Source organism: Colletes latitarsis, chromosome 13 (genome assembly GCF_051014445.1).
Source record: "Colletes latitarsis isolate SP2378_abdomen chromosome 13, iyColLati1, whole genome shotgun sequence".
Lineage (NCBI taxonomy): Eukaryota > Metazoa > Arthropoda > Insecta > Hymenoptera > Colletidae > Colletes > Colletes latitarsis.
In genome coordinates, this window is record NC_135146.1 from 14,874,034 (window position 1) to 14,894,750 (window position 20,717).

The following is a 20,717-nucleotide window of genomic DNA, read 5'->3' on the forward strand; positions in this document are numbered from 1 at the left end:
ATATACACATTTACATAAATTTAAATTAACAGAATAATAAAATAAATTGAACTATTTATGAAGTTTCTAAGAGAATGAAAATTTATTATTCTTTATACATATTTAATCAAGTGTTAACCGAAATTTGTTACGTTTCTTCTCCTTCCTAGCTTCCTTTTCTTCTAAAAATTGCTTAATCATAGCTGGTGGCAATATTTCACCTCTATATGTTTTTTGTATTCGTTCTTTTTTCAAAAGAGCAAGTCTTTCGCTAACATATGTTTTTGCATCAAATGCTTGGGCTTCTTTAATCTTTGCGATTAATTCTGCTTGAAAATTTTTTTCTTTTTTCAAATTACGTATTTGTCTTACTTTTGCCCAGACATACTGCATTCTCTTGCGAAGCTTCTTCCTCTTATGTTTCTTCATTTTACGCCTTCTAATCACTATTAGGTTTACTGCAAATTTTCCCACATTATTGCTTGGAGGAAGCTCTAAAGATTTATCTATAAGTGGCAAGTCACGTTGAATAGGATATTGTGTTAAAGGTTCTTCTATCGATAGTATATTCTTAAATGGTATTTCAATTTTATTTTTATTTAAAGCACCGTCTGCATTAGCAAAATCTATATTAAGTGTTTTTGGTACGAATGAAATATTTGTTTCCGGGTATGTTATACATATTGCACTTTTAGAAGAATACAGTGGCAAAACATTACGTTGTGTCTCTGATAAATAATATGAAATATATCTTCCAACAACATTATCTAGAATAACAACAGTTAATAACATTATATGGAATTTTAAATGAAAATGAATTAGGTTATATTTCTCTTGTTAGACTATTTAAAAGTAAAACGTCGAACATACTTTGTCTGCCTACTGTTATTCGTCGAAACGCTGTGCACAATTTATTTAGAGACATTATTTTAATTATTACATATATGTGTAGAATATTGTACAGCACTATTTTAAGAGATACTACCACGTACGACGAATACGGTAGACCTTACATCCATTTTCCTGAAGCACTAGCGCCCCATTACCAATTTCGTGCCAATGAAATTACAGAAATTTTATTGTTTTTTAACGGAATGAAAGCTGTACGGTCCATCATTGCACCTCGTGCAAAAAAATAGGAAGCATCTGCCGTTCTAGATTGTTCCATCGATACAATAATAATAAAAATAAAAATACTAAACAATCATAACTTATCATTACGGTTACGAATGCTTTAAACGGTTTGACGGTTTAGCCGCAAGAGTGCGATAGTTTCGAAAGTCAACGTACCGACATAATTTATTGAAATTTATTTATGTTTTTATATTTAAAAATTATTTTTGTTTACAAGGATTAATTACAACCATTTTTGGTTAATACATATACCCCCGAAATTCTACGTGTTTTTGAGAAAAAAATTCAGGAAGGTGGACAAATTTTTCGAGAAAATTAAAAAATGTCAAATAATTTTTCCAGAACGACTTGAAATTTTTCAATATAATATTTATAATAATTTTAATATTTTTAAAACATTTCAATTGGTCGACACGAGAAATGTTCTCGTATGTTTCAAGATTAAACCCCTCGATGCTTGAATATTTTCCAAATTTACGATCTAAAATACACAACTTCTCTTCGTGTGCATTAATGTGTATTTTGTTGGGTGTTGCAACATATTGTTTTGCGATTTTAGCACCGTAGTTTACGTATCTTTGTTAGAATCCTGTATAATTTAATGATAAGAAATGAAAGATGAAAACTTATACGAAAGAAAGTATCGTATAAAGGATAGAAGATCGAAGAAATGAATACGTGATGTACGACCTTGGTTCTCGACAGAAATTCAAAGAAACTTTCAGTCTCCTCGAATTTCTCCATATTTTCATACCTATTGTTTGCAATAATTATTAATTAACATCAGGCAATAGTTGAAATAATGCTCGATAGCGTGGGTTGTATAAATAATTATTTTTAATACCATTTTGCGTAGAATATTAATTTTTCGGTCAAAGGCACGGTTAACCGTTAATTGATTGGTGAACTCGCCAAGGACGGTCATCCCCACCCCTTGAACTCTTCCGCCTGAGGCTAAGTTGCACTGCTGGTGACGAACTCTCTCTCTCTCTCTTTTTGTTCTAGGCTGGCGGACGTGACGGAACCTCGCGGGTCAGCGCTCCACCTTTACTCACCACTACTGACCACTGGTCGAGCACTGGACAACTCCAGTGACCAATACTGACCATTAGTGACCAGTAGTGACCAGTAAAGAGTGAGTTCTGAATTTCCCCTGTCCAATTTCTTTTTCGACCTTGAAGCGTCTGTTGGGCTTGAATGTGGGGTTACATCTTTCTTTTACTCCTCTGGTCCCGTTCCATATTTCACTACTGGTTCCTTGTTTGGTTTGTCCGATGTAAAATCTGTTTCACTGACCACTATCGACACAGTGGCGAGTGATATCTCAATCTCCAATTTCTTACTCCTTTTTCGACATTCAAATGTCTGCTGGGCTTGAATCTATCGGTTTGCCTCGCTTTCATTTGTCCGGTCTTCTTACATATTTTACTTCTGGCTCCTTGTTTGTGAAAGGGGTTTGTTCCTCTATTTCATTCTTGCTTAAACGTTGCTTATTGTACATGTTGTGTTAACTAATCGCAAATGCAAACTTTTTTAGTTTCAGCTTATTTACAGGCCATCGTGGGACGACAACGCAAGGACATCGAGGGATTTTTATCTCTAAGGCCCTTAGAGTAAATTTAGTTTTAAGACCGCGATACCGAGCAATTATTAACTTAGCTTCTCGTTCTCTCGATCTCTCGTTTCTTGAAACATGATTCGATCCTCGGATCTGCTGTACGGTACAGCATCGCGTCGCGTCGCGTCGCGTCTCCCATAATTTAGCTTCACCCCTTTTTAAACAAAATAATTGCTTGGTACATTTACTCCCATGTATGCGTCTGCGTATGTGCCAAGTAATTCTTTACCACCTAGCTTCTCGTTCCCTCGTTTTTCGTTCCGATCACCACTGCTTTGATGTAGAAAGCAAGTGATCGGCCGTTTAGCTCGTCCGAAGGGTCAGTTGCCGCCCTCTGGCGAGACGATCCAAGGGAAAGAGTATTTCGGCCGTAGAGGGGATCAGGGACTGTTCCTGTCTACGGTAGCCCCGGCACATGATCCCTCTCTCTGTTAGACGTCCCGAGTTGGGTCCATCTGGCTCCCAACAGGATGCTTGGGAGAAATGGGGAACCTCTGTGTCGGGTGCGTCGATTCCCTTCCCCTTCGATCGGACTTGCTAAGAGGCAACGGAGCTGACCCTTTTGACCAGTTACTCGGTTCGCGTGTCGCGCATCTCGTTCCTTGCGTCGATCATTGCTGATCGACATCGCGTCGTATCGCGTCGCGTATTCCATAATTTAGCTTCATCCCATTTTAAACGAAATAATTACTTGGTACAACTAAACTAGAAGATCGAAGGAACATTGTTTCCTTCTATCTCTTTAGTTTAGTAATCTAGCTTGTAAGAATGTAAAAGGGAGATCGATGGAACTTGGATTCCATCTATCTCCCTTCGGGTCTCCACTCGCAGCAACCTCCTCGTGGTGAGACCTGGGTAATATTATTTACCGTTTAATTAATAATCGTATCGCTCTTAGCTGGGTAATGCAATTATTAATTAAAAACTAAATAATATTAGCGAATTGGCTGCGATCCGCCTTGCATAGGTCATCATGAATTCATCAAAGATCCTAGAATATTGTCACAGACAAGGTATACGAGTAGATCTTTCACCCAATGTATTTTTTCGGTTCATTTTTATGGGGTCTCGAAACTCCATTACCATTTGCAACATTACCAACAGATTTAGCAACATTACAAAAATAATTTTTAAATATAAAAACATAAATTTTCAATGAAATTATGTCAGTACATATCTGTGTTGGTACATCGACTTTCGAAACTATCACACTCTTGCGGCTGAACCGTGAAACTGTTTATACCATTCGTAACTGTAATGATAAGTTAAACAATTTTGAGCGTATGTAGAGCATATATAGAATTATGTATTACATAATTCTTTCTGCTGTCCAAGCTTACTTAGAAGCTAAAAATTTATCCCTTAAATGTTCAGCAATTTTTTATTTCCTTGTAAGTTGAAAACTATAAGAAATAAGAAGAAAGTTGTTTCTTAAATATAAATTTATCACGTGGCAAATGATTTGTCAATGTTTTCAAACGATTGAATACAAATTGTAAACAAAAGTCGATATTTAAATAATTTGTTTATTTTTCACGTAGAATCTTAATCAGTGGTTTACTGTATAGTTTACTTCGATAGTTTTGTGTATCTTTATGTTTGTTAGCGTTGAAAACATTCTGTACTTCCTTTTTATTATTCTTTTCGTTACATAGTGCTGATCATGCGATCTTTTTTGTTCCACTCTTTACGCAAAACCGAACATTGCATTTTCACCTTATCCTATTGACAGTTCAACCTCGATTTTACATTCAAACTCGGGATCTGTGCTTAGAAGAATTTTTCCATCAAGTTTACATATCGAATGTATTATATTAGCATAAATATTCACACACTTTTTTATATTTTCCATTACATAATTTATTGTAACCATTTACGCAGGTTTAGAATATAATTAAATTATGTAACTGATCGTGAGACACGTTACACGTTTGTGTTAGTAATTTTTAGTTATAATTATTTCAACGAAATATCAATTTTATTGAGATACAAGTTTCTAATCTTCGACGATCGTACTTAGGAGATTTAGGTTGTAAGAAGTGTCTCTGCTTTTTTAAATGCGGGAAGTCGCTGGTTCTTTGTTTAAACGCTTATACTGAAATATGCACGGTACGTGCGTAATTATTCAAGAATATTTACATCGGTCGCGAAGTATCCAGCATCGTCGATTTAAGGAATTACGTGTGATAGTCGTGCGTGCAATTTTAATTTTGAATACAAAAGACGCCATATTTTCTGCTGTTATTGTTCGAGCAATACGCGGAAACGACGAAGCTAGCAGCAGCAACTTAGCATATCTCCGTTTCCAATTGTCATATCATTAGAGCAAGTTCTTGCTTGATTAATAAATTAATGTAGTCGTTCCACTTCATTTTTCTCCGTTCATTATAAATAAAGTAACAAAAAGGACGAGCTCGTTTTCAAATTGTCAAATTTGCAGAGATGGTATCATTCTATCCACAAAAAGTTACTTTGTGGTGTGATTTTTGCCTTTGTGCCTCGAGAAATGCAGATATCAACCGACCACCAAGATCTTCCAAGTCGACGTCGTTAGAACAGTTGTTCGTGGAGTTATTATAAAGCTATTTCAACGAATCAAAAACTCTATCCATGTGTATCAAAACCAAACGACGAGTGTCAGATTGTTTTTTATTTCGATTAAAAGATTCATCGGTCGTTATTGGCGAACTATTCAGATTATACCATCAGATAATGGAGTTCCGTAACTGTTTCTCACGCGTCCTGACGTCAACTCGCGCAAACAGAGATCCGTTTAAGACGCGGAGGATCGTGTGGACACGATTACGAGCGGTGGTTAAAAAAAAAAAGAAAAAAAAGGAAAAAATACGCGAGGTCGATGTCCAGTTATTTTCACGAGCCAACTTTTGCGGAATAGCATCAGCGAGTCTTTGACTTTTTTTGTTTTTTCAATCAGACCGATGCTAACTAGCGACCTTCGTAGCGATCATTGAAACACAGAACCGGCTATGGTACAATCAAGGTCGCTGATGATACGTGCACGCAGCAGCCAGCGCGGCAGTTTTGTATTGTTCCGCGAGTATTTCGATCTCAGATCACGGCAAACCGCTGAAAGGAAACGCGACCATTTCGGACTTGTTCAGTGTCGTCGATTCGAGCCGATCGGAAAAATTCAAGTTGTCGCGTAGGCAGTGGTCAGTTCGCGTTTTGGAACAATCGACATGAAGAAACTCCACCTGTGCTTTGTTTTGGATATTTGCCTGCTGGTAGCCTCGCAAAAAACAGCCCTAGACTCGCCGGACAACCTGCGTCTCTACCGTGAAATTCGTAATCTGATCTTTCGAGTTTTCGGTACGTCAATAAGCTTCGACACATTCATTTTTAGGAATATTTATGGGAAATTTTTATTTTCGAGAAACCACAGAATGCATTTGATATGCAAAAATATAAGAAACATCGTAAGATACGAATTATTGTATTTAGGGGTTGAGACAACTCTCTACGAAGCTCACATTTCATTGATTCTATTAATAAATATTCAAATTTATAAGCCACACTGTCATGCATTTTAAATAATAAACATTTTGTAGGTAACGCGGAAGGGCAAGAGCGAAAATTTTTAGCAAATCGTGAGCAAAAAATTCAGGAAGAAATTCCTCCAAATGTTCCCTTTCCTTGCAATGTAACGGGTAAGTAAAATTTACTATTGCTATTTTTCATTTTTTCACATCTTTTTTTTAAATCTATACATTTAAGGATTTTAAACTCGTTAAGGTATTTCTATTCTCTACGTTTACCCTAGTTTCTCTGAATGGCAGCGGATTACGAATTCCGATCTGTTTAACTGCTTTACAGCTTCGTAAAGTAAAACTGATAGAGGTTTTTCACTCGAAATTCAATTTTATATAAGAAGAAAAAACTTAAGAAAAATTCTTAAATAACATTAAGGAATCAGGAAACAACAGCTACTTAATCGATATATGCTGACGAGTTTCAAGGTCCCGGTGCTATATCAAATACTCAACCTAATTAATGCACTTCTTCTTTGTCTTCTTTGCACGACGATCTTTCATTCCCCATGGAATTATTCAGAAAGTGATTCAAACAATAATTATTCAGGAAATCATTGTGAAAGGTCTAGCAAAAGATAGACAAAGCAACAACTAATCCATTCGCCAAGAATGGTGAAAAATTATTACTTCGGTTGCATTTTTCATCAACGTCCTTTACAGATTAATGAATTTTTTACTTCGTAAGCATTAAATATACGGACTCGTTTTCTTTGTTACAATCGTCGTACATTTCCTTAAAAAATTTTCGTACTTTGCTCTGGCTTTAGTAATCTTTTTACTTAATAAAATTTATAAAACCTATTGCATATTGCTCTTTGGGGTTCTCTGTTGCATTGTTTGCTCTTTAATTTTGCTTTTAGGTGGCAGGTCTTCGGAAGTGCCCGATTCGGTTCATCGTTTGAGGCCAGGTGACATAGACGTGATCGCCGCGATGGGCGATTCTTTGACGGCTGGTAATGGAATTTTTTCAACTAATTTATTACAGGTCGTAATTGAAAACAGAGGCGTCACGGCGAGTAGCGGCGGAGAAGGAAACTGGCGAACGTATCTGACGCTCCCCAATATTCTAAAAGTACGTTTATTGATCATCCTCCGTCTAAGAAATCAATTTTCCCTTAATTGGGAACTTGAAGAATCGAAACATATATTCTTTAAAATTGGATAATTACAATAATTGAAACAGTTTAAATGATAAAAACTATCTCGATTTGTTAATCTTGCATGGTGAATCTTTTTCGACGAACGATATTCATCAAATTATATTAGATATCCGATAAACCCGATGTTTCTTACGTGTGCGTTGAATTGTAAATATTTACTGATTGTTACATACGTAGGAATTCAACCCGAATCTAATAGGATACGCGCAAGGAACTTCTCAAACTTCTCATCGAATTTCCCAGCTGAATGTCGCCGAACCTGGCGCGATGTCCAGGGACATGCCCTTCATGGCTAAATATCTAATCAACAAAATGAAAAGTGACCCTAGGATAGACGTTAAGAAACAGTGGAAGGTTCGTGTTTCAAGTAAGAAAAATTCATTCCGACGAAAGTATGTATGCGTTACCAAATTTACTTGACAATTCTCCTACTTGCAACTGCAATCGCTCGACAAGTTAAAATTAGATTAAAATAAAGATTTATTAATAAAATAATGGTTCTACATTTCCTAATAAATACTAATTGTCTTCAACTTCACTATGGAACGACGTTTCTCAATCTAAACTAATAAATTACAGCTGATTTCGTTGATGATCGGAAGCAACGACTTCTGCACCAACTTATGCGAGCTGCCATCGCCGTTGTCCATTTTAGAAGATCACAAAATTGATCTAATCAACACTCTGAGAATACTGAGGGATAATCTGCCAAGGACTTTCGTTATTCTAGCTTTGCCACCTCATTTGAAAGCGCTCGTCGATACACGAGAAGGGAGAGATTCGTTCAAGTGTTACACGATGACTACCTTCGAGTGTCCCTGCTTGTTTGCATTGCAATTTCGGGACCAAAAATCGAATTACTATGACGTAATAAGAAGGTTTGTATCGGTTGGAAATTATATGCAGTTGGTTCTTCTAATTATTATCGATTGTCTATTTTTCTTAGATGGCAGGAATTGGAAGAAGAGATTGCTGACTACTCAGAATTCCATAGAAACGATTTCACGGTAGAAGCTTTGCCTGTTCTTAAACATTCGAACATACCTCTTGCCGCTGATGGATTCTCCGATGTGTCGTATCTTGCCTTCGATTGTTTCCACGTAAGCCAAAAGGCCAACGCATTATGTAAGTTTAATTATGCTAATTTAATGCTAGCGATATCAGAGGGTTAAAACTGACTTCTTCGTGATACATTTCTACACCTACGATAAAAGTAAATAGATATCAGTTGCCAATAGTTTTAGCGTTAATAAATTCTTTTTTAAAAAGATGCCAATGGTCTGTGGAACAATTTGCTAGAACCTTATGGGAATAAGACTGAACATTGGACCACACCGTACAAAAGGTTCTTGTGTCCAACGAAGAAAAAACCGTTCCTGATGACGCGCGAAAATTCACGCAGGAACAACAAGCTACGATAATAATAATTTCTTTAAATACACTAAACGTTTCCGTTGCAAGTTTTCCGCATTCCGAATTTCATGCATCATGTTTGTCATTCTGTTTTCATTAAATTATTATCAATGGATCGGTAGGTAATTTTGCCTATCAAAATAAATCGAAATGTTTTCAAACTTTAGTATAGTAATGTCAAAGTGCCATTTTAGCAAACAATTTTATTTATATGTACTAGTAAGCAATATTTATTCCTATTTAATGAAAATTAATTTGTTATTTTATACATCACTATTTTGTGTACGACATTTAAATAAAGATAACGAGAACACTTGGTTGAACTTTATTTATACGATGTTAAAGTAAATATTAAGTTTTTCTAAAATATGTTTCAGTTCCTTTTTACTATTATGTTTCGACAATCTGTCGTGGCCAACATTTTTTAGAATAATGTAAACTTTAACTTTGACTTAAAGTGGGCATTTTTTTGGAACATTTACTTGATCTCGAATATCGTTATCACGGTTATTATAGTAACTATACCGATGGTCTCAAGACGAATTATATGTAGTTTCGCCACTCTTACTCACGTACGATGACTTTACTACCGCGTAAGAATACAAAAGAACGTGCGTGTTTCGTTCAACAGAAAAGTAGAGGGGCCCCATCGATGGATACGTTTACTTTTTTCCTCAGCTGTCTTCATTCATGTTCTGCTCAATCTTTCGCTAATACTAAATGATCATCCATGAAAGACAAATTGTGCTCCACGTGTGATCAGTGTCACTTCGTTGCTTTGCGTCGTGCAAGAAAACGAGATAGTGAAAAAGTGTACGTTAAAGAAATTCTTAAAAGAAAAGTAATTCGAAACTGGCGGAAAAGTTGTTGACCACACTACTGCGATCAGCTGAGACTGACGATAAGGTACTTGTTCGAGTAATCGAACAATTCGTTATTTTATTTAATAGTCTAATAGTTGAATTTTATGATGTAAAAAATATCAATCGTACACACGATCGTTTTAATTCATTTCTAAGGGACGCAACATCCTATTCTTATTTTTTCTTAACTGTCCAATTACTGGAACAGTTGCCATAATAAATAATTTAAATTTTATATTTATTGTAATTTTTGTGAAATATATTTTCAAGTTTTTCAACTTTTGCTGTTCGAGCGAACCGTCGAAAGATCCTGTTCGTCGAATTTCACGTTTGCTTGAAGGAAATAGGTCGACAATAAAGGAAAGTTTTACGCGGTATGCATCCTAATTTATTATTAATGTCGTTTCATGTAAACAATTAAAATGCAATTTTAAATTAGCCTTTAAAAAGGTATCTGGGCTGACGAAACATTTACATAATTCATTATTTCGAGAGATTTATTGTTACTATTAGCTTGAAGATCGAGTAATTGGATAAAAAATCAATTAATTCGAACAATATTAGCTCTTAGAGCATTCGAGTAGAATTTTTTCCAAAGACCAAATACTCAAGCTATTTAAACACTCGAATACTTGACTCGATTTGGGAAAAAGTGAATTTGTTTTGGTCTGAATTTCAAGTACTTGGACAGCAGTAACTTGTGAAAATTGCTCAGGTTCAAGGTTCAAGGTTCTCGACAAATGCACCGACGTCAAGGAAGTGGAGAAAGTTGAAATATATCCTCGTAAGCGATAAATTCTCGAGGAGCATGAAAAAAAGAGGAACGATCGTAAAAATATTTGAATTATTTTTGATCTACCTTCTGCAAAGAGGATAAAGAAATCGCCATGAAAATGGAGTCTATGCGTTTGCTGCTGGTACTTATTATAGCACCAACAGTCATAGGATCCCTCACGGATTTTTTAAGAAGCATCTTTCGATTGGGAAGGGTGAGTCTCCTTGGTAAGGATTATTAACGTTAAAACACGGATACGTAAACGACAGAAATGGTTTAGAAATTTTGGGGAAATCTTGGATATTCCAGTAATGGTGAAAGTTCACTATAACGATGGATCCAATTCATCACTGTTGGCTAATTCGGTTACCCATCTGACCAACAATAGCGATCGCTGGCCAAAAATGGTTTAGCATGCAAGCTACACTATGCGAAGAGTCAAACGTGATTCGAGAGCCAATTAATCTGCCGTTATCCCGATGCTTTATAATTCTCTATGTCTTGATTCTTATAATTTTCTTTTTATTAATGCATCTGAGCAGAAATACTCAAACATAAACGGTGTACAATATAAATTATTAAGATTAGGCGGTTTATAAGCTACTTTAATCAAAATTCAACGAGAAACAAGACGTTTAATTATCAAAAAACACGAAAACTCAATCGAAATCTAAAGTCTATTTCTATTATACTTAGTCGGATGAAAAAATTAAATTTTTCTCAAAATAAATTTTGTTTAATAACTAGTAAAGTTGTTGACGTTAGAAAAAAAAGACGTTTGATAGAGTCTTTTGTCTTCTGTTGGTCTACCTCTGACCCTTAAGAATCATATTTTATACGCTCGTAGGGTGAAAAATAACTAGAAAGGCTTTGCAATATACTTTATGGTTGAAAGTACTTGGGTAGGGGAAATTTTAGTTATTCAAGAATTCAGTTATGGTGCAAAGTCTAAACTCACTATGTGTAGCCTTGAGCTGCAGTCTTATACTGATATTCATAGTGAACGGACGTTTCTCTGCATATTATAACTCCTGCAAAATGTATAAAATGGACGTCGTATGTGCAGTGATTGTTTGTAAAAGTTTAATCATGAGGGTTAAAATCGACACTGCTAGATTTTCGTGGATCAAAAGGATGGGAATCATAATCATAATTGATGTAGTGCATTAATAAATTGGATAATTTCTAATCGTAACTATAACAAAACGTAAGAAATATTTAAAAAAACAATCAAACATACCATTTTTCTATTTACCAAATAGCTGCAATATGTTATATCAGTGGAGAATATTTTTTTTTCGACTTAAAATTTTGTTTGAATTCATTTCCATTGCAAAAATTTAATTTATATAATTTGGTGCTCGTTGAAATTTGTGTTTTCGAAGGTTGGATATTGGAATAGTGTTGTGTAACTTCGCATGCGATTGATAACCAAGTATATACATATATTTACAACTGTAACAATGAATGATAAAAACGTTTCACATATTATTATATAAAACACTTGGCGAACGAAAAAATAATTGAAACTAATTGATCCTCAAGTTTAATCGGTGACAAATCCAGAGTGCGATGCATTAGCATAATGCGAAGACCTATGTTACGTAAAACCGGAAGAACGACTAGACGGGTCGGAAAGAAGGATACTTTGCATGATGAACAATTGGAGAAAGGCCAGAACTTTTCTTTTCGTTCGAAAGACTTGACACGACTTGAAAGAATGGTCAATCTCGGTGTCTCTAATCAATTAGGCTTTACGGTTTCACTTTCTATTAAAAATACTAACGATGATACAAAAACACTTTCGAAAGAAGAAATTGCAATAGTAAAGAATAGAAAAAGATTTGTTATTAGAATGAAAATCAAAGCAATTTCGACATATATTTTCTGACACATCGATCGATGCACGTTTGTTTACAAGTTCTTATTCTGAATCTTCATAGAAGCGATACACGGTGGCGTCGCCCCATTTTGTCGGTAAATTATTTATATGCGACGGTATTTAAGCCACGGCGCGGTTGAATGCAAATGAAAGAAAGTCATCGACGAGGACGTGCTCGTTGTGCTAATCTCGTATTTCGCCGACGATCGACGGAGACTTAAATTCTGAAGAAACTACGCGCGCTGTGTACCGGAAAAAGCACATGCTTTGAAACTTTCATGCCTTTCGAGAAACCTATTATTCAATGGACCAGAATCCATTGCCAATGCAACAAATAAAAATAACAATTCTAAAGAGGGAAACATAAAACAATGATTGTTGTTTTAGAACGATGTTGTTAAACATGGAATAACGTATCCTGCAACGTATAGCGGAATAAGAAGTCAGCCTCGACTTCCGGATCATTTTCCATTTCCCTGCAACACTCGACTAGGGAGGTACGTTAATAAAATTGCAAGAAATGGTTAAATAATAGGTTCGATAAATATTGAAAAATTTTGTTTCAGATCCTTATCAACGCCTGATAATGTGCATCGCCTGAGACCAGGCGACATAGATATCGTCGGTGGTCTCGGCGATTCGTTAATAGCCGGAAGCGGAGCTTTGGAAGAATTTGCAATAGGAACATTTATAGAAGCGCGCGGAGTTAGCTGGTGCGTGGGCGGTCAAGGTGATTGGAGACGGTTCTTAACCGTTCCTAATTTACTGAAGGTATTAATCGCATTAAACGTACAACGTCTTCTTGAAATCAACTTGTTAGCGAAACCATAAACCATAAATGTCTTCGATATTCCATATGCAAAATGAAAATAGTCGAAATTGATTCAAGACAATTATTATAACAGATGTTTAATCCTAATTTAACTGGCTACTCCACGGGTACGGGGGAATTTATCTCGTCGAAAGCCAAGCTAAACATCGCGTTTCCTGTCGCGGCTACCGAAGATGCACTGCAACAAGCACGAATCCTCGTTCAAAGAATCAGAAACGACGCCAAAGTAAACGTAAACAAGCAGTGGAAGGTACCATAAATTTTAATTAAATGTAAATCAAGACTTTTATGGGACAAACAAATATCATATATTTATGCATATTGCAGCTCATAACGATATTCTTTGGTGCAAACGATATTTGCTCTGCCCAATGCTATAGTCCCACACAATTTTCACCAGCTCGATACGCTCTCCATTTGCGAAGAGCTCTGGATTTTTTGAAAATAACTCTACCTCGAACTCTAGTCAACGTTGTGCCGGTTATAGGTGACGTATCATCGATAACTTTACGATAAAACTCGACTGTCGACTTTATTAATCACTGAATTTCTTTTTATTCTTAGACGTCACAGTCTCCATTAGAGTTCCACGAAGTGCTATGTGCAATATTTTGCATCCACTTTACTGCGCTTGCATGCACAAGGGTACTCGACCGGACATAACTGCATCAAAAATGGCGTATTTTTATCAGCAAGCCATAGAAAATCTTATCTACTCTGGAAGGTATCGTCTAATTATTACTAAGCAACTGAAAAAATAATTACTGTAATCGATTCGAGAAAATGATCGATACTAGATTTATATTTAGACGAACAATGAAATCTAACTGTTATTTTCTATTTCAGATACGACAAATCCGCAGATTTTACAGTAGTATTGCAACCGTTTATGAAATTATTTAATGCTCCAAATGCGGATCCACGCAAAGCATCGCCAATCGATCCTACTTTAGTGACGTACGATTGTTTTCATTTCAGTCAAAAGGGCCACGCATTGGGTGAGACTATTAAACGATAAACAGGCTAATAAACAATAGCAGTGAATCTACATATACATATTTACGGTTGCGCCTTCCACGCTTGTTCGTTTCTATACAAGTGTGTATAAACGGTTGCATATCACCAGGCGCTGTAATTATTCAATGAACGCGTCGATATTGCAGTAAACTACAAATTACAAAAATTTGAAAAATAAGACGAAAATCAAAAATATCAATTTGTTGATTGAGACTTTGTTAAAAAGTTATTAAAAAATTAAATTAAAAAATTTCAAATCCTACCCACTTTCGAGAAAAAAATACTCCACACCGAAAATATAATTTCTGGCCTGAAATGTTTGTCTGCATGCAAATCTTTAAAACATTATAACTCCTCTTTACAGCTGCTAACCTTCTTTGGAACAACATGCTGGAAGCAGTTGGAAATAAAACGGATCGAGGGCTGCCTGAAATATTCGAAAGGATTTTATGTCCGACAGAAAGGGCGCCATACATTTTTACAAACGTAAATTCAAGGCATTTTCAAATGACAGGAAGCCAGGAGAAGATCGTGCCAAGATAACGGATAGAAAGATCATTTATATCGATGCTTTAGTTTGTGATAATTACTGATACGGACTTGGGCGCTATCAGAATGGAAAATTCCCCACCAGCATCGCTACAGTGTCTTAAAAATGGCATCTGACAACGAAAAACGTATAAACAAATGAAGAAAGGACGTATTATTAATTATTACAACACTATTTTCTTTATAAATTTAAAATAAATGACATTACTTAACGTGCTTAAATGATTTTTGCGATAAAATTTGATCATAATTATGACTTTTTCGAGGTCAGATACGCGTTTTAAAATACTGTACGTTTCTAAATAATTACGTGAAAGCGTGATGTACTAATTCTAAGTGACATACCTATGAAATGTGCCTATAATGTGTTTCTGTGACAAAAATTTACTGTTCGTTTCGTAAATAGAATATTCCGACGAATAAAAATAACTTTGTCTGTGCCAGATAGTTGATTCCAGTTGCATTGCAAAATCAACCAAGAGTTTAGTACGTCATAGCTGTGTAAGATACGTAGTTTCGTTTAGATATTTTTACTAAAAATCATCCATCATTATCTAATATTTAATGAAATATTATAGAATAAAAATGAATTGAAAAAGAAAGAAATTTTTATTATGCACACTGGTAACATTAATTCTGATCTCCAATAAGAATTGATTGTCGTTTATTTAATGGTATTATAACTATCTTTGTAAATATTGTTACTATCAGTCTTTCTTGTGATTTATTGTAATAATCAATGAAACCTCAATATCTGCAACTTGTAGCTTTCTTTGTCAATTTGCTGTTAACAATTGGCAACAATTGACTGTGAAATTAAATCAGTGACGAGTATGTGCGCGTAAAAACCGATTATTCAACCGAATGGTGTCAGATGTCTCGTGAAAGGAACGATCTCCGAGGATACACATATACTTTCGAGAACACTTTTAGACGTTAATGGAACTTGACCTCGAGACATTGATAACGAAGGTCGAAGAATGACCTTCGATTAGCCATACTTTCTTTTACGGAGTATACACCGAGAAACTGCTTTTTGGCTCCTGAATTAACCCTGGAATTACACACCGTCTTTCAGATTTGGCGTGCATTTACGTCCATTTTGAATGCATAGAAAATTCTATGAAAATTCACCGAGACACATTCGAGCGTCAATTTTAAGCGTATTAAATTTAAACGTGGACTAAAGTTATTGTACTAAATGATTAAAAAAAAACAATGTATGTTTAGAAATAATCTACTATGTGATAATAGCAAAGATGTAAACGTTTAATAAAATAGTATTTAATTATGTATTTATGAAGTATTTGAAATTTTCCCCAGTCTTGTATTGCATTATAGAAGTGGCTGACGATAAACTTCGTTTTTAATTATTTCGAAAAACAGTAATCAAACTGCGTCACGTATGAAAAAGAACGTAGCCATGAAATTTGTCCTCCAATCGATTATCAGAAATCTGGTAATAATACTTGATCTGCGCAATGTGCAAGAGAATCACTATTTTTGTGCCACGCAACAGGTTTGGTAAGGTACATTTTAAAATGTACTCCGATTATGGTATCGCCAAATTATGTCACACCAACCATTTAAATTCCACCGTAGAAAATTTCAAATAACACGGTGATAATATTAATTTAAAAATACTTGCTCTTGTAAAAATTAAGCAAATCGTATTATACACTGTCGAAACAGTTTGGCAGTGATAAATTTGGACCATGGTTGCCCCACATTCCTTATCAAACTTATCGAAAGCTTCGTAAATAGTGAAACAATTGAAAACATTCATCTTCAATGAAATGTCAAAGTGTCATCGGGTGTTTAACTCTTAATCGCTTGGGAACGTTTATCGTGCGTTCAAAATGCTTAATTAATTAATGTCGCGATCGATTGATATTTGCACAATAGATCCATTAAGATTAGCCTTGGTAACACGCGGAAATAATCTTTACTTCGGCTTAACGATTTCGATCTTATCAACTTTATAATATACACGACCAGAAGGGGAATAAATTTATCAAGAATAACAATATTCTCCAGTGTCTAGGCTTTTTAAAAAAAATACATATCTCTGGACTCCTAAATATACTTCGTTCTATCAGTGCACATTCTATATCGTTTAAACGTAATTTATCAAGCAACATTTCCTCGTGACCTCCTAATTTGCATACGGAAATGTCCTTTGCATGGCGTCGAACGTACAAGACTACCTCGAAGCATTTAACTTGGTAAATATTAATATTAAATAATAGTTGATACATTTAATAATTATAGGAGATTCTCAAAGGAAATGATTAATACGAAGAAAAATGTAGAGTTACTTTTCTTTGTACGCTCTTTCATTTAAAAAATAATCAATCTTTAATAGAGGACTCGTGACAAATGTTTCGAGATGCTTCTACCATGTTTACGAGCTAAAAAATTACAATGTTATTGAAAAGCAACTGAGCTAGGCGTAATAAAAGGTAATTGCAGATTAATTTAAGTTTCTTCTTCCTCTTTATATACAATTTCTTTCTTTAAGGAAACGATTATACACGCCTGATTAGACGCACCTTCTTGTGCGGTCCAGTAAATACGACTTCGACAAGGACAAAGTATGACAGATAATTGCAAATTTACTATTTTATTTTCTACGTAATATAGTCATTTGCAAATAACTATTATAACTCGTTTGTTAGTTGAAAAATACTAAACTATTTAGCTAGTGTTGCATATGGAGGTCAAGCTCTTTAGTCTACAAACCGAGATAAAATTCTTCAGGTCATAATCTCTTGGTTCCCGAAACAAAATGGCGCTGCTTGCACACCAGATACATTTAACTTGTATTTCAAATCCTCCTTACTTTGCATTTCACTTTTACACGATGTATTTTTATTTAATTATCTCGTAATCTTCTTATTTCTCTTAGCAAAAGCGTTTGAAATCTACCATTATCAACGTACGTGCTTCGATTTTTAAATGCACAATTAGCGTTCAATGGAAGCTCCTTCCCTCCATTAATAATATTGCAACATGATTAGAGTAACAATAGAAATCTTTATCTTTGTTCAGACTTCTTTCTTTGTCTTTGTTTCATTGTTTAATTAGCAGAGCACCGTTATTACGTGTACATAATTTCCCGTTGCAAATAGATAAACCATCGACAACTGCTAAAATTAACAAATATAAAAAATGCAAAGAAACTGACATATATAGAGTTATTCAAAATAATTATTAAACTTTTAGTTTTATAGGTGAAAGAAGAATTTTTTCTATTGGTACAATTATTTTAAATTACCCTTCGCTTTTAGTTATTATGACTGCCAATTTATAATTACTTAATAATGTATGTTTAAGGAGAAAATGGAAGTATTTTGTATATCAGGATTAGTTAGGACTGTTACATCATAGTTTCTGGAATTTTTATAGACTGTACGTGTTATGAAAAATAATATTTTTCCATTTCTTTGTTCTATTAATGGATAAAATAAATTGTACGATGGCAAGTGTCAAGAATCGGACATGTTTGCATTATAGTATATATATCGTAAAGTTCGACGAGGTTATCAGCATTAGTATGATTCTGCATCGTATAGTATTAAAGTAATGCTTTATAGAATATTATATTTGTCGTATGTTTTACGAAATAATTTAATAAAATGTTTGTTTATGGCATCGTTAATTATTTAATTATTTTTTTTAAATATTTTGACCTTCCTGTTTGGTAAAATAACGTAACAAATTAACATTCGACGCGTAAACTTGCAAACTAATCGATTATTAAACGGAATTATCATTTTTTTCGATCGTAAAACTTTAACGCCGGAAGCAGAGGAGGACTGGTATATAAAGGCATAGTTAAATTTAGCTATGTCTACAGTAAGAGTATATGTGTTTTCACCTATCTGTATTTACGTAAGGTAACAATGACCCCGCTGAGCGCTCTAAATTTTTAGAACGTGCCCTAAGCGTTAAGTGGGCTCTTACTATACCGCCCACGAGGCTGTAAACACAACGAAAATATAATTTCGAGATACTGATTTCGGTCACGGTACTGCAATACAATTGCAAATGAAAAGATTCTTCGACTTCTTTCGAACGTTTCATTTTCAGAGAATTGAACTATATGCTCGATAGTGTTTCGGTAAATTTTTACAGAATTTTTCTGGCGTTCAAAATTGTGAAAAACTGTGTCTCGATTCAGGGTTAAGATCGTCGTTCTGAGAAAGGATCCACGACCTCCAGGCTGCCAAAAAGGAAGAAAAGGCGAGGAACCACTGCGTTAGACTAATCTTGTTTGATTTCCAAGTGGACATAATGTGACGTCAATGGTTTTTTGGTAAATGTGCAGATGTTGAATAGATGCAAAGGTCAACATTCCAATACACCGTTTTAAGGTGCGTGGAATGTATGTTAAAGGTCGTTGAAGGTTAACTACGAGGGAAAGTAATTTACATCGAGGAACCGATCAAACACTTTGATGATTTACTTGTTTATTTATACGCTATTGATGGAAATATTCAAAATAACAACCACTTTGTTGTTCGCTTTTCCATTTTCTTGGCTTTGCCAAATATCGCGTGAAATAATAATATTGGGGCGCTTACGCTCAAAACGTTATGCTTATTTAACATTTAAACTTCGTTATAAAAAAAAAATGTCGCATCAAGTGCTATAATTATCGAGTGAATGCATTTTAAATTACTATAAGCACGCGACTCTTGCCTAGTTTCTTTTTAGCTGCTAAATCACTTATCGAAAAGATTAATACGCTATTTCTACTGATTATTATCTGCAACAATCACTTTTAAAATTAAATTTTCCAATCTTTATAAAATAGTCATACGCAGCAGAATTATTTTAGGAAATACGAACAAAATATTTTCACTGTTCCGACACATGCTATATTTGTTTTCTAAATTAAGCACAAGTTTTCAAATGTACGTAATTCGATATTATCGTTGTTTACGATATTTTGAAACGCTCGCTCGGTGATAAACAAGCAACAACTAATTTCTCGTACAATTGATACTCGTACTTTGATAAACGCAAATCGTAAAACATGATCGAATGTTTGTTTATATTCTACAACGATCAGAAGAAAGATAAACCAACTTCCGGAAAAGACAGGATCGTGTTTAGTCGAATCCTTGAAATAAATTATTTTCCATCGTAGTTGACTTTCAATAACCTTGAATGAACTTTAACCATAGGTTGTTTTGTGGCACTGTAAAACGTTATTTTACAAGGCAAATAAAATGATGCAGCAACCTGTGCAAAAGGAAATACAAAGTTGCATTCGTGCTTCCTCTACTTACAGAAAAAAACTATTGACATCGATTATGTTTGAATAACACGATATTAAAAGTAACGTAATATGTATTAAGAATTATTTCCGCGGTTAATTGCGTCAAAAGACACCTTTTGATCGAAATATCTATGCATAAATTTATATTTTATTAACGACAAACGCCTGTATCTCGCCACTTGAAGAATAAGTCTTTGCTTGTTTGAGAAACGTAAACATTTCAATTGAAATGTAAGTAGCGAGCACTCGTCTTTAATATTTGCACAAGTTCAGTTATTCCTGGGCCATACCGAACGCTTATTTAATAATGTTCGACCTCAAATATTTGTACAAGTTTAGTGCCTTAGTCATTTATAGAAGTTTGTAAAATGAACAGTATAGCAGAATATATCTATTTTACTAACCATGAAATTATCTGGCTAATTAACCTAATTAATTCTGCTGCAAGAGAATCGAAAACACAAAGAAATTAGGTTTCGCGTAGCAATTTGTCGCGGTCTGACTTTCAAGCCATCAAATATGCGCGCGATAACACTTTTCCAGTTGATCGTAGCAATTATGCAATCAATAAGTTATACATTATCAACGATATGTTCCTTAGCAAGGACAGCTAGTCTACTAGTACGCAGCACAATGGATCGAATTGCTTTTAGAAGC

The 20,717-nt window shown here is 34.7% G+C and overlaps 3 protein-coding genes across 3 annotated transcripts; 2 read left to right on the top strand and 1 right to left on the bottom strand.

Annotated features, from left to right (window-relative positions):
• Positions 1–54: 54 nt before the first annotated feature.
• LOC143349555 (uncharacterized) lies at positions 55–1,041 on the bottom strand. Its single transcript, XM_076780906.1, has 2 exons — positions 850–1,041; positions 55–746 (listed from the first exon to the last, which is right to left on the bottom strand). Exons 1-2 carry the CDS (start codon positions 902–904, stop codon positions 103–105), a joined length of 699 nt encoding a protein of 232 aa, XP_076637021.1. The 5' UTR covers positions 905–1,041; the 3' UTR covers positions 55–102.
• A 4,609-nt stretch (positions 1,042–5,650) lies between these two features.
• On the top strand, positions 5,651–9,161 carry LOC143349463 (phospholipase B1, membrane-associated-like). Its single transcript, XM_076780745.1, has 7 exons — positions 5,651–6,061; positions 6,301–6,399; positions 7,143–7,354; positions 7,620–7,796; positions 8,022–8,320; positions 8,389–8,567; positions 8,712–9,161. The coding sequence occupies exons 1-7, from the start codon at positions 5,932–5,934 to the stop codon at positions 8,861–8,863; spliced, it is 1,248 nt and encodes a 415-aa protein (XP_076636860.1). The 5' UTR covers positions 5,651–5,931; the 3' UTR covers positions 8,864–9,161.
• A 1,442-nt stretch (positions 9,162–10,603) lies between these two features.
• LOC143349464 (phospholipase B1, membrane-associated) lies at positions 10,604–15,230 on the top strand. Its single transcript, XM_076780746.1, has 8 exons — positions 10,604–10,707; positions 12,763–12,872; positions 12,942–13,146; positions 13,281–13,457; positions 13,535–13,694; positions 13,772–13,931; positions 14,054–14,205; positions 14,589–15,230. The coding sequence occupies exons 1-8, from the start codon at positions 10,606–10,608 to the stop codon at positions 14,765–14,767; spliced, it is 1,245 nt and encodes a 414-aa protein (XP_076636861.1). The 5' UTR covers positions 10,604–10,605; the 3' UTR covers positions 14,768–15,230.
• Positions 15,231–20,717: the final 5,487 nt, after the last annotated feature.

Bases quoted from the DNA above. Each gene is read 5' to 3' on its own strand.
- LOC143349464 (XM_076780746.1), top strand. From the start codon at position 10,606: ATGAAAATGGAGTCTATGCGTTTGCTGCTGGTACTTATTATAGCACCA. The intron at 12,873-12,941 runs GTACGTTAATAA...ATTTTGTTTCAG, and splicing joins TGCAACACTCGACTAGGGAG to ATCCTTATCAACGCCTGATA. The intron at 14,206-14,588 runs GTGAGACTATTA...TCCTCTTTACAG, and splicing joins TCAAAAGGGCCACGCATTGG to CTGCTAACCTTCTTTGGAAC.
- LOC143349555 (XM_076780906.1), bottom strand. From the start codon at position 904: ATGTCTCTAAATAAATTGTGCACAGCGTTTCGACGAATAACAGTAGGC. The intron at 747-849 runs GTATGTTCGACG...TTGTTATTCTAG, and splicing joins AATAACAGTAGGCAGACAAA to ATAATGTTGTTGGAAGATAT.
- LOC143349463 (XM_076780745.1), top strand. From the start codon at position 5,932: ATGAAGAAACTCCACCTGTGCTTTGTTTTGGATATTTGCCTGCTGGTA. The intron at 7,797-8,021 runs GTTCGTGTTTCA...AATAAATTACAG, and splicing joins ACGTTAAGAAACAGTGGAAG to CTGATTTCGTTGATGATCGG. The intron at 8,568-8,711 runs GTAAGTTTAATT...TTTTTTAAAAAG, and splicing joins CCAAAAGGCCAACGCATTAT to ATGCCAATGGTCTGTGGAAC.